This window comes from Saccharomycodes ludwigii, chromosome I (genome assembly GCF_020623625.1).
Source record: "Saccharomycodes ludwigii strain NBRC 1722 chromosome I, whole genome shotgun sequence".
NCBI lineage: Eukaryota > Fungi > Ascomycota > Saccharomycetes > Saccharomycodales > Saccharomycodaceae > Saccharomycodes > Saccharomycodes ludwigii.
In genome coordinates, this window is record NC_060200.1 from 1,214,761 (window position 1) to 1,227,500 (window position 12,740).

Here is a 12,740-nt window from a genome sequence, read left to right on the forward strand (position 1 = left end):
TTAGATTTCTTTTCAAGTTTTGAACTATTATTTACTCAATTTTTTAATAAACACACACACACACACACATACATATATATATATTTTCTCATATTTAACTGAAAAAAAAAAAAAATTTTTTTTTTTTTTTACACACAGTCGATAAATTTTAAAAACAATTGCTCCACTGACTATACAAGCAATAACTTGTGTGTATTAATTTTGACAGATATATTATCATAAAAAGAGATGTCAATCGCACTTGATAATAATGATAATAATAATAATGATAATAGACTAAGTGAAAAAGGAAGCTCATATTCCGAACTGAGCCAAAATAATAAATCATCACTAACGACAAAATTTCTTTTAGACGGCATTGACAATAATATTGAAAATAATCATCTCCATACCCAGAATGTCGACCTTGACAAAGAAGAATCTGATGATCACAAAGAAAATAAAAGCATAACATTAAGTTCAACTTTTGAGAAGTTACTGAAAAATGAAGACATCAAAAATAGTACAAATAACTCGGAAGTAATAAATAGACCCATACGAAATAAATTACAAGAAGTTAAAGAATTTGATATTAACAAGACTACTAATGACGAGCACAATATTGTTGTTGATGATATTTCTGATTTTAATGATAACATGGAACAGAACTTGAAAGGAAAGTGTCGTTCTTTCAGTACCAATAATATGGATTTTAAATTTGATTTATCCGATCCGAACATAACAACAGTAGAAAAACCAGAAACACTGCCCAATAGTATTAGTGATTCTGTCATCGATAAGGATTTGGATTTTCCAGTATTAAGTAAAATTATTAAAAGCGTGGAACTTGGCACAGGAGATACAAGTACTACTACAGCTACAGTCAATAATATTAAAAGTGAATCTATTGCGCATAGTGAGCATACTGATTCCTCCGATAAGGATTTGTTAGTTAAAAAAAAAAATGAGCAGCACGGTAACAGTGATACCGATCATAAATATGAAATAAATGCTACAGCTGAGAATGAAAAGCCTCATGTTTCTCTTATACAATTAGAACGGCTAAATCCTGAAGATATTTCAAAAAAAGAAAAACTAGCAGGAGAATTAACTGACAATTTATACGTAATTGAAAATCAAGATAATAATAATAATGCTGATGAAACAGGTGACAATGATACTACCAATAATATACAACCTAAAACCGAGGAAATACAAGATTTTAAAATAGAAAATAATAGTAATAACTCTTTAGAAAAATTTAATGATGAGACTAACGGTAATAGTACTATTAATATCAAATTTGAAAATAATAAATCTAATTCTTCAATACACGACAACTCGGATGTTGATTCAGTGTTAAGTTTAAATACTACCCTATTAAATAAACCACTAGGAGGGATAAATTCCATGAGCGATGCTTCAAATGAAAATGGTGGAAATAAATCTAATAATTCAAGTATAGCATCGACAAATCCACAGACATCTGGGTATTTAGCAGGGGCTTTAAATAATGGGAGAGATAGTAAGACATTGGAGACAAATAACACCGAGGATAGTGTGATAATACGGGGAAATAAAGAAAAATTAAATGAGTCACATTCAACTGAGGTGACAAATGACATCAAAGAAGAGCGTATCATTGGTGTTTCACAAAATAATATTTTAAAAGATTTTGAAAAAACACCTGCATCAATAATAAATACCAAAAATATCTTATTTCCAGTTCAAAGAAAAGATTCTTTAACTCCTGTATTACCTTTAAATAGACCAAAAATATTTGTTAAAAAGGAAACATCTCCCATTTTTAATAAAAAAATCGAAGAAGAAGCTTTAAAGGATGCCACTGCAAATCCTATGCAATTAACTAAGAATAATACGTTTAAATCTGAAAGCGATGTGGATTTTATTAAATATAATTCATCAAAATCCGCCGATTCTAATGAATTACATGGGACACCGGACAAGATAGAGCATCAGCAGAATTCTAATATATCTGCTTATGCAAGGTTGGACTTTCAAAACTATACATTTTATGTTCAAACGTTGAAAGTTATTATTGGTAGAAGATTAGGTATGGATCAACTTAACAATAATATGCATGATAACTCACAAAACTCACAAAACTCACAAAACTCACAGCAACAACAGCAGCAACAGAAGCAACAACAGCCAGAACAACAGTTACAACAACAACAGCAACAACAACAACAGCCACAACAGTTACAACAACAACAGCAACAACAACAACAGCCACAACAGCCACAACAGCCACAACAACAGCCACAGCAACAACAACAGCAACAACAACAGCCACAACAAAAGCCACAACAACAACACCAATTATACCAAGATCACTACAAAGTGGATGTTAACTTAGGACCATCGAAATCTATATCTAGACGACATGCCCAAATTTTTTATAATTTTGGTACAGAACAATTCGAATTAACTATATTGGGTAAGAATGGGGCTTTTGTTAATGACGATTTTGTGGGTAGAGATATTACTGTACCTTTAATCAATAATACTAAAATACAGATCGGAGATATCCCCTTTAGATTTATGCTACCTGAGCAACCATCTCATCCAGATCAAAACACTTACAACGAGGAGGTTGAGAAAACTGTAATGAAAATTGATGATAACAATCAACAAGATATGACGTTTCAAAAGGATCAAGCTGTGAAAATCGAAGCCTTGGATGAAACATGTACGCCAGTTACAAAAAGGATTAAGACTGAAATCGCTAAAAATGATACAATTTCAAAAGATGAAACTTCTTCGATCAAAAACATGCAAATTAATGGTAAAAAGGAAAAAGAACTAGGATCAATACAAAAGCAAAAGCAAAAGCAACAGCAAAAGCAAAAGCAACAGCAACAGCAACAGCAACAGCAACAGCAACAGCAACAGCAAAAGCAACAGCAACAGCAACAGCAACAGCAACAGCAACAGCAAAAGCAAAAGCAAAAACAAAAACAAAAACAAAAACAACAAGAAATACTTAGTGAAGAGCCCAGGCCCAAAGTTGAAAGGAGAACCAAGAAGGTGTTTGAGCTTCATGAAATACCTCCTGAATATAGGAACAAACCATCATGTTCCTATGCTAACATGATTTTAGAATGTTTAACGAAATATCCTGTTTCTACCGGACTATCCCTCTCAGAGATTTATGCTGGTATTCGAGAAATATATCCATATTTCAGATATTGTTCTGACGGTTGGCAAAGTTCAATCAGACATAATTTATCGTTGAATGAATCTTTTATAAGATTGGCAAAGCAGGGGAAAGGTTGGCTATGGGGCTTAAATAAAGAATATATTGAACGACAAAATGATTGTGAAACTAAAGGGGATATTTCGACAACTAATAAAAAAAACAATAAAAAAAATGCTGTTAAACGTACAGCTACCACTAAACCTAAGAAGGAGACTCCGGAAGAGGCAAATAAAAGAACAATGAAATATCTAGAAGAACAATTAATTATCTTGACTAAGGATCGTAAAGGTCTAGACAAACAAACAACAACAACTATATTAACACAAGCCTTGGCAATGACTATTAATCAAGTAACACAAGTAGCCAGAAGTAAAGGTTTGACTGGTAATCCATTAACTGCCTTAATTGATAGAAACCCAGAACAACTAAACTTGATTTTGGGAACTGCCGTTAATGCTTCCACCGCAAAAATAACAAACGGTCAAATTACACAACTAGTATCTTTAGATATACCTAATAATTTAAAGCAAGCCAAGTCACCTAGTAAAAAGACAAATGCCACTAAAAATTTATCGAAGAGTAGTAAAACAAGTATTACAACCAAGAAAAAAAAAAGTAGAAATAATGAAACATTTGAAATTAGTGGTAAATCTTCCTCACCTTCAAGATCTGCTACGCCAAAGCCGAATAATTACACCGTAAAGAGACAAAGTAAATCCGAAGACACTATTAAAAATCCCCAATCTAATAACGCTAGTACTACTGTAGACAATTCTATTGATAAATGTATTACAGGTCCTGGGACAACGAGTGGTGGTTTTGATCCAAGTTCATTATCAAAATTTTTTCAACCTAAAAATTCAGGTCTCGCTAGTTCTAAGCAATCAACATCGCCATTTTCTACTTCTAAAAAGGTAATTCCACAAAAAAGAAATGCACCTGAAGTTTCCAGTGGTAGTGATAGTGAAGAAGCATCTAGTGAGGAAGATGCTGATAGCAGTGATAGTAGTGATAGTAGCGGTGAGGAAGAAACTTCCTCATCATCAATTGAAGAGGAAAATACAACATCATCAGAAGATGAAGTCTAGTCACTTTTTATAAAATACCTGTAATATAAAAGGAAAAGAGTTATTATACCCCATTAATGCAGTTTAGGTTAAATATTTTTATTTATAAAAACATAATTAATAAAAGCAAAAGTAAAGAATGACTCTGCATCTCATAAATTGAATTATCATTTGTATTATTTACTGTATTTATTTAATTAATTATTTATTTATTAGGTCTTAACAAAACACACGAGATTCAATATTGTATTCGTAAATTATTCAAAATCATATTTTTTTTAAAAAAAAAAGTATATAAATACACATATTATCTAAAAAGAGAAAAAAAAAAAAAAAAAACGTAAGCAGATAATAACAATAACTATAATCAACCAATCACATTGTTAAAAGAGTGTTCTTTTTGCTTAATTTCCCAAAACGTGGAACCGACATCATAATTCCCATGGTACACCCATCCATCTTCTGTAACATGGTATAAATTAATAGAACCACCAGAGTAAGCATCTCTATGAGCAGCTGCTAAAATTGATCTTTTCCCTAAATATAAAGCTTCTTCTACTGTTAAGTCCCATTTATAATTGCTATCCAACACACCATATGCAAAAGTTTGACCACTACCAACACAAAACAAATCCCCCTTTAATCTAGTTCCATCTGAATCAACGTAGTAAATGGTTGGACCCTCCTTTTTTGTGTACCCACAAATCATTGTACCCATTGATAGACCTGCACCCTTATAATCATATACTAGGTTAGAAAGTATTTTAGAAGCAGCGGCCACACTGATACGTTCTTTGGCTTTTAGCTCATGTAATCTACATTGAGACCCTAACCATGTTTCCCAGAATTGACAGTCGGCAGCACCACCTGCTAGCGTACCTAATAAAAAGGGATTTATTTCAATAACTTTCTTAACGGTTTGCGAAGCAATCCATTGGCCAGCAGTGGCTCTACTATCTACTGCAACAATAATACCCCCTTGAAATCTAAACGCTAAAGTTGTGGTACCGTGAGCAATTTTAATTTTACAATCTGGATTCACGCTATCATCTGTATGAGCTCTTAAAAATTCTGCTGGAGTAGAAACTGGTGCAATTGAAATACTTGGGGCTAATTGGCGAAATCTATCTAAACCTGTAATAAAATTATCTTTCAAATCATCATTGTTTCCTGCCAACTCTTGATTTATGCTAGATGTTTTAAATTGATCGGCAAATGAATATAAGGACATTGCTAAATGGTATTTTTCCTATTTTGTTTGTTGACTGAATTGGGTTTTATGTTGTTTAAAAATTGTATTAAACGTTTTCTCTGTAGCTAAGTTGTTAAAACGTTTATTAGGTGGCAAAATTAATTTTTGCTATCTAAACTAAAAGATTAATTTTATTTTTATTTTTATTTTTTTAAGGCGCAAAAAAAATAATAAATAAATAAATAAATAAATAAATAAATAAATAAAAAAAAATAAAAAAAGGTTAAAGTATTTGTGACACTTTGCATCCATACCTTTTTTAAAATATCTTTTTGTTTTTACATTATATTTTTTAAACAAAAAAAAAAAACATTTGATTTATACATCTTTTAAAAAAGGAACCAAAGATCTCATATCTTCTACGATAAGTCATGTGACTTTTCAAAAATATATATATATATATATATATATATATGTACATTTTTTTTTTTTTGCGCATTAAAAAACAAAACATTGCTAAAGGCATAGAAAACACACACAAACGACCAATACTTGACCTATTTTTTTTTTTTTTTTTTTTTTTTTTTTAATGGGAAAAAAAATTTTTTTGCTCTCAATATTAACAGAGAGCATCCTTTATTATTTTAGCTGTATTAAATGTATTACAACGCTAGATTTTATTTTGTAGTGTAATAAATAGAATACCTCAAATATTACGCACACTTTCAGAATTTTTTAATTCCTTCTTTTCCATTTATTATTCCTTTCCTTCTTTCCTTTTTTTTTTTTTCTATTTTTTTTTTTTTTTTTTTTCACCCAATACTCTTTTCAAACTATAATGCTTTTTTTTTTTTTTTTTTTTTTTTTTTTTTCCTCTGATAGTTCTCTTGAGAGTTAGCTGCATTTTTTATCGTAACGTTTCTTTTCTCATCTTTTAACAATTAAATGAAAATTGGAAAGATAAAAGAAGAGAGAAAAAAAAAGGAAAACTCCTCAAGTCAAGTATATCAAAGATGTCTGCCAAAGCTCAAAACTCTATGCGTGAATTGAAGATCGAAAAGTTGGTCTTGAACATTTCTGTTGGTGAATCTGGTGATAGATTAACCAGAGCTTCTAAGGTTTTAGAACAATTAAGTGGTCAAACTCCAGTTCAATCTAAGGCTAGATACACTGTCAGAACTTTTGGTATCAGAAGAAACGAAAAGATTGCAGTTCATGTTACCATTAGAGGTCCAAAGGCTGAAGAAATTTTGGAAAGAGGTTTGAAAGTTAAGGAATATCAATTGAGAAACAAGAACTTTTCTGCCACTGGTAACTTTGGGTTTGGTATTCAAGAACACATTGATTTAGGTATTAAATATGATCCAAATATTGGTATCTACGGTATGGATTTCTACGTTGTTGTAGGTAGACCAGGTTTCAGAGTTGCCAGAAGAAAGAGATGTCATTCTACTGTTGGTAACAGCCACAAAGTTACTAAGGAAGATTCTATTCAATGGTTCAAACAAAGATACGATGCTGAAGTTTTATACAAATAAATTTAAATAAAAGAAAACAAGAAATTATAATATATCTGTTTGTTTATTTAATATATAATATCTGTTTAAATTTTAAAGCTTTCCGTGTTTTTTTTTAAGAAATAATAAAAGATGGATCGTAGCTTTATGACGGCCCAGCGTTGCATGTGGTCAGTGATTCCTTGTCATTGAGTATTGCACCTCATATGTGTGTATATATTGTCGTACTTGTGCAAATACAGTTGTTACAAAAATTGGAGGGATGAAAACATTATTATTGTTCATCACTGTAAATATTCGAAATAAGCTTATCTTTCCATCTTTGTTCTGAATCTTTGATAGTCTTGATGTTTGGCGCAGCCCATTTTTTTTTGTAATTTGCCAAAGTTGAGATATTTTGTTGTAAATTTTCAATTTCATAATTTTCCATATTTTTTTGTGATTTATAGAGTTCATGAGTAATAAGTAGTGCGTTTCTAAATAAATGCTTTTCAATTAATTGTGTTAGGTTAAGTTCTTGATGTTTTAAATAACTGAAAGTTACAGGATCGTCTAGGGACAGTTCTGTGTTTGATTTTGACATATTAAAATCATTATTTAGTTTCCTTTTCTTGTTATAATAATTGTCATTAATAGTGGAATATGTAGGTTGTTTATCATTTAGTTTATCAATCACTTTCATATTTTGGACAAAATAATCAGACACTTGTTTAGATAATGGTATTTCTGGATAGTTAGACTGGAGCATGGGATGCAACACTGAACTGTCTTGGGGACTATTGTTGTTTATTTCATGAGATATAAGGTTTTCCACCTTCTGGATGTAATAATCATCTAAATAGGCTTCATCTATTTCTGGTATATAATCTATCATTATTTAACTACTTTGTACGTTATACATTGACCTCTTATTTTTGGCCTTTAACTAGTCCCCAAACTTGTTAAAAAAAAAAAAAGAAAAAATGAATGAAAAAAAAAGAACACGGTTTATTGACCATCGCTGTTGAAACTAATAAATATTTTTACTAATTTTGAAGTCCTTTCTTGGTACGGTAAACTTGTTTTTCGGAATGCAGGCCGTACCAAAGAAACTTACCCGAACATATTTACTTTGACCAATAGACAACCTGTAGAAATTTTTCAAAATATTTTTTTTTTTTTTTTTTTTTTTTTTTATTATTACAGAGAAAGAAAAAAAAAAATTTGAAAATTTTCAGTTTTGCTTGTACTCTAATGTAAAGTTTTTGGTTATAATTCACCATATATCTTTATCAATAATTTTTATCATTCACATGTTCAGCAAAGAAAAAAAGGAAATTTTATCATTTAAAAATAATCACAACTACAGTTTCTTAATATATATATATATATATATATATATTTAAAATAGCAATGATTAGATCTGTTTTTTGTAGTGACAAATTGAGATTAGTAATTCGTCGTCATAATTCCACCGTTGTCAACAAGACTATTGCATCTATTAATGAAAACACAGAAGCTTTCCCTTATCAAACGGTTCTAAATGATTTCTTCCAATATATTAGGACACCCAAAAATTTAAAACCGTTAATCTATCGTCCAAAGAACAAGAATCTTTTATTTGCCATGGATTTAAAGGATAAAAAAACTAATAAACCATTACAACCAAGAGACCCATTTAAAGTGCCAAGTAAAAGTGTTTTAACCCAATTTATCTGGGAATCAAAAGATCCAAGTAGTATTAAATGGTTAATTAACGAATTAGAACATTTAAATAATAGAAAATCTATATTCTGGACGGATTATTTTTCCGGTACCCATGTCCGTTCTTTAATTTTGAGTAGTTATTTTAAACATAGTGGGGTTTTATCAAGTCTAGCTTTCTATTTTGTTAATTCTGCTTTAAGAACCAAATTTGTACAGAACAAAAACAAAACAAACATTGGTAATGTTTACAACATGGAAGACTATTTGGTTCCAAGCTATACTGTTAGACTATCAAAAAAAAATATATTTAATTGTGAACCAAATGTTTCCAAATTGGTTCATCAATGGAATTTTGTAAAAGACTCCAATGAAACCACTGGTTTAGCCAAGTTATTGATTAAACAGTTGCTTGGGGAAAAGAAAGCTCTTGAATTGGGCTTTATTAAAAAATGGAAGGATGACGTTACTTTACCAACTATAGATGTTGTTGAAACTTCCTTGGGTAAATGTGCTGATTATCTACACAAACAAAAATCTGTATTTTTTACCTGCAGAACTTTAATTGATTCTGGATTACAAGACAATAAAGAAATTTCCAGATTTATTGAAGAATACAAAGCTTGTTTGGCAAAAACCAAAAGGGTAGATTTATACGACGAGGTTGTCAATAATTTGAAAATATCTCATGAAAATATTCAAAAAGAGGGAAATAAAAATGAACAAAAAGAACCAGAAAAAAGTGGGTGATTATTTTATCTTAATGTGTAGTTCATTTTTTTTGATTTTTTTTTTTTTTCTTTTTTTTTTGTAACTTTTTCCCACTCTTTATGCTTCCAACCATGTATATAATTATTATTATTATAAAAGTATATATTATTTTTTAGCTTGATTTGTCTGAATGTCTAAACAGATATGATAATATTTTGACCACAAATATTTTTATCTTTTTTTTTGTCTATTAATTTGAGCATTTTGTTAACTTGAAAAAAAAAAAAAAGAAAATTGTATATGCAAAGTCACGTGCATGACATTTTATAATTGGTATTTCCATCGAAAAAAAAAAAAAAAAAAAAAAAAAAAAAAAAAAAAAAAAAACTTTTTCCATTCCCCGTTGCAATTTTATTTTATTTTTTCTTATTTTTTATTTTTATTATTTTCTGTATGTGAAATTTGAATAATTCTTAATTTAATCGGCATCATGTTCTTTTTTTATAAGAATGTCTCGTTTTAACAAAATTTACCTTTATCTTCACCTTTACTTCTGATAAGTTCAAATTCAATTAGAAGAAATAAATTAGAGAAAAGTTAAAGAACTTATCGATATACATGTCCGAACAAAATAAATCAACTCTTCAAGAAGCCCAAGCTACCGATAATATACCTCCAACAGATCAATCTTCTAAGAAGACTGTCAAAAATGGAGTACCAACCAAAAGTGATACCGTTGTTAATGAAAATAAATTGTCTAATAAAGAATTAAAAGAATTAAAGAAAAAGGAAAAGGCCTCAAAAAGAGCTGCCAAAAAGGCTGCTGCAAGTGGTATTACAATTGAAAAGCAACAGCAACAAGCACAGTTGAAAAAAGAAAAGAAACAAAAACAAAGAGAGTTGGAAAAAGCTAAAGAAGCTAATCAAAAAAAGAAAGCTAGTAAAAATAATAATAACAATGCTTTGAATAAATCCTCTTTGTTTGGCCATTTAGAAACTGCAGCCGAAAGAAGAGCCTCTTTATTGGCTGTCTCATCTGTGATTAGTAGCACGAAGGCTTCTAAGATTACTGCTACCGGTCTATCTCTTCCATCAGTTGTTGTAATTACGTCAAAGAGTGGAAACGCAAATGTTGCCGCCGACTTGAATACGTCTGCAACAACAACAACAACAACAACAACTGCTCCTGCTACAGCGTCATCTAGTGGCGATAGTTCAATTGTTAACTCCGCGTCTACCACCTCTGCGGAAAAAACATTGCCCGTTAATGTAGCTGGTGGTAATACGATTGTCACCACAGAAGTTAATAGTGATGAGGAAAATAATGCTAATACACCATTTAGTTTGGAAGATTTGATCACGCCAGATTCTATTGGTATTCCAGGAACATGTTCTATTATCCCTGACACTATTATATCTGAGATTAATACCACTACGCGCTTAGCACAACAAGTTAAAGACTTGATTATTAGTAGAGACTTATTGCATCCATCTACTTTGAAATTAACCGATAAGATATCGCAATATAAGATTGTGGGCTCTATTCCGCGTTGTTTGGCTATGCTAGAAACTTTTAAAGATATTATATCTGATTACTCGACACCACAAGGTACCACGCTATCCCGCAATTTGACATCATATTTATCGCATCAGATTGATTTCATTAAAAAGGCAAGACCGCTCAGTGTTACCATGGGTAATGCGATTCGTTGGATTAAACAAGAAATATCTGTTATTGATCCGAATACTGCCGATAAAATTGCAAAGAAACAATTATTGGATTCTATTGATCAGTTCATAAATGAAAAAATTGAATTGGCAGATCAATTGATCATTGAAAATGCTTCACAGCACATTCAAAACAATACTACTATTGTCACCTACGGTTGTTCCAACGTCATCACCAAATTACTTATTCATAACAAAAAGGAGCAGAATAAAAACTTCAAAGTCATAATATGTGATAGTAGACCACTATTTGAAGGCCGTAAATGTGCAAAAACCTTGAAAGAAAATGGAGTGGATGTTACATATTGTATGTTGAATTCTTTGGCATATGTTTTTCAAACTTTAGACATTGACTATGTATTTATGGGTGCTCACTCTATTTTAAGTAACGGTTTTAGCTATAGTAGAGTTGGTTCTGCAATGTTGGCAATGACTGCCAAGAGAAAAAATGTTCCTGTTATAGTTTGTTGTGAGAGTTTAAAATTCATCAATAGAGTTCAATTAGATAGTTTAACAATGAACGAGTTAGCCGATCCTAATGATCTAATTTCTGTTAATGAAGATGGACACCGTAGAAAAAATATATTATTGGAAAAATTTATCAAAGAAAAAAAGAAACAGCAAGAAGTGGAAAATGTCGCTTATTCCACTACAACAGCTGCTGGTGTTACTTCCAAAAATAATAATAAAAAAAATAATAAACAAATCGAAACCGCTAGTTCTACGCCAAGACAAGGTTTAGAAGGTTGGGAAGAGGTTCCAGATTTGAATATTTTTAATATTATGTATGACTTGACTCCACCTGAATATATAAAGAAGATTGTCACTGAGTTTGGTGCTTTACCACCACCATCTGTTCCTGTTATCTTGAGAGAATATAAGGGAAGTGTATAAGGAGTTTTAGCAGTATGTGTATGATGTTGTATAAATAAGCAGTAAATAATTGGCCACATATTTATATATTAGCAATTGGTAGCCAAAAAGAAGTTGAAATATTTTTGGCATATGATTTTGGGGTAATGGAAATGAGTATTATATAAACAGCTTTTTATATTGTTTTATTATATATTTATCTATTTACAATCACCATTACTATCGTATTAATTGAAATGTGTGTTTATTAAATATATATATGATAGTAAAAGTACGGTTATTAAAACAAAAACGAAAAAAAAAGATGTAAGGGTAAATGTTCATACTTTATGCTTTAAAATTTCATGTAATGGAGACCAAATACCTCTGACACTCTTATTTAAACTTTCTACATTATCATTTTTAGTTCTCGAATGTAATTGTTCGCCAGTAGAGTTCCTCAAAATAGCAAATTTATTCTCAACAAGATCTATATTTAAATTGCGTACACAAATAACTTTTTCTCTGCCATTAGCATATTCACCTCTCAATATTGGATGGCCTGACTTTTTAACAATCTCAAATTCTATATGTTTGTTATTTTCAATTAAATTATCTAATCTCTTACTGGATAAAAAATCCCTAATACCCTTAGAGGAACCGCCCCAATTACAATATTGAATAGTTATCTTTTTGATATGTGGGACAAAGGAACGATACCCATTACGAGCAATACTTTGAACGTGATTTAGTTTAACAACCATTTTTTTTTTTTCTTTATCCCTCTG

The 12,740-nt window shown here is 30.5% G+C and overlaps 7 protein-coding genes across 7 annotated transcripts; 4 read left to right on the forward strand and 3 right to left on the reverse strand.

Annotated features, from left to right (window-relative positions):
* Positions 1 to 228: 228 nt before the first annotated feature.
* Positions 229 to 4,290, forward strand: FHL1 (Fhl1p; the record flags this gene model as incomplete). Its single annotated transcript, XM_046078468.1, has 2 exons — positions 229 to 2,877; positions 2,932 to 4,290. The coding sequence occupies 2 exons, from the start codon at positions 229 to 231 to the stop codon at positions 4,288 to 4,290; spliced, it is 4,008 nt and encodes a 1,335-aa protein (XP_045936841.1).
* Positions 4,291 to 4,636: 346 nt separating this feature from the next.
* On the reverse strand, positions 4,637 to 5,500 carry PRE2 (proteasome core particle subunit beta 5; the record flags this gene model as incomplete). The annotated part of the gene is made up of 1 exon (XM_046078467.1): positions 4,637 to 5,500. The coding sequence occupies one exon, from the start codon at positions 5,498 to 5,500 to the stop codon at positions 4,637 to 4,639; it is 864 nt and encodes a 287-aa protein (XP_045936842.1).
* Positions 5,501 to 6,474: 974 nt separating this feature from the next.
* On the forward strand, positions 6,475 to 6,999 carry RPL11A (60S ribosomal protein uL5; the record flags this gene model as incomplete). The annotated part of the gene is made up of 1 exon (XM_046078466.1): positions 6,475 to 6,999. The coding sequence occupies one exon, from the start codon at positions 6,475 to 6,477 to the stop codon at positions 6,997 to 6,999; it is 525 nt and encodes a 174-aa protein (XP_045936843.1).
* Positions 7,000 to 7,252: 253 nt separating this feature from the next.
* SCDLUD_000511 (uncharacterized protein) lies at positions 7,253 to 7,852 on the reverse strand (the record flags this gene model as incomplete). The annotated part of the gene is made up of 1 exon (XM_046076702.1): positions 7,253 to 7,852. One exon carries the CDS (start codon positions 7,850 to 7,852, stop codon positions 7,253 to 7,255), a length of 600 nt encoding a protein of 199 aa, XP_045936844.1.
* Positions 7,853 to 8,370: 518 nt separating this feature from the next.
* MRP13 (mitochondrial 37S ribosomal protein mS44 MRP13) lies at positions 8,371 to 9,411 on the forward strand (the record flags this gene model as incomplete). The annotated part of the gene is made up of 1 exon (XM_046078465.1): positions 8,371 to 9,411. The coding sequence occupies one exon, from the start codon at positions 8,371 to 8,373 to the stop codon at positions 9,409 to 9,411; it is 1,041 nt and encodes a 346-aa protein (XP_045936845.1).
* Positions 9,412 to 9,990: 579 nt separating this feature from the next.
* On the forward strand, positions 9,991 to 11,994 carry GCD2 (translation initiation factor eIF2B subunit delta; the record flags this gene model as incomplete). The annotated part of the gene is made up of 1 exon (XM_046078464.1): positions 9,991 to 11,994. One exon carries the CDS (start codon positions 9,991 to 9,993, stop codon positions 11,992 to 11,994), a length of 2,004 nt encoding a protein of 667 aa, XP_045936846.1.
* Positions 11,995 to 12,293: 299 nt separating this feature from the next.
* On the reverse strand, positions 12,294 to 12,716 carry MRPL51 (mitochondrial 54S ribosomal protein mL43; the record flags this gene model as incomplete). Its single annotated transcript, XM_046078463.1, has 1 exon — positions 12,294 to 12,716. One exon carries the CDS (start codon positions 12,714 to 12,716, stop codon positions 12,294 to 12,296), a length of 423 nt encoding a protein of 140 aa, XP_045936847.1.
* Between the last annotated feature and the right edge of the window lie 24 nt (positions 12,717 to 12,740).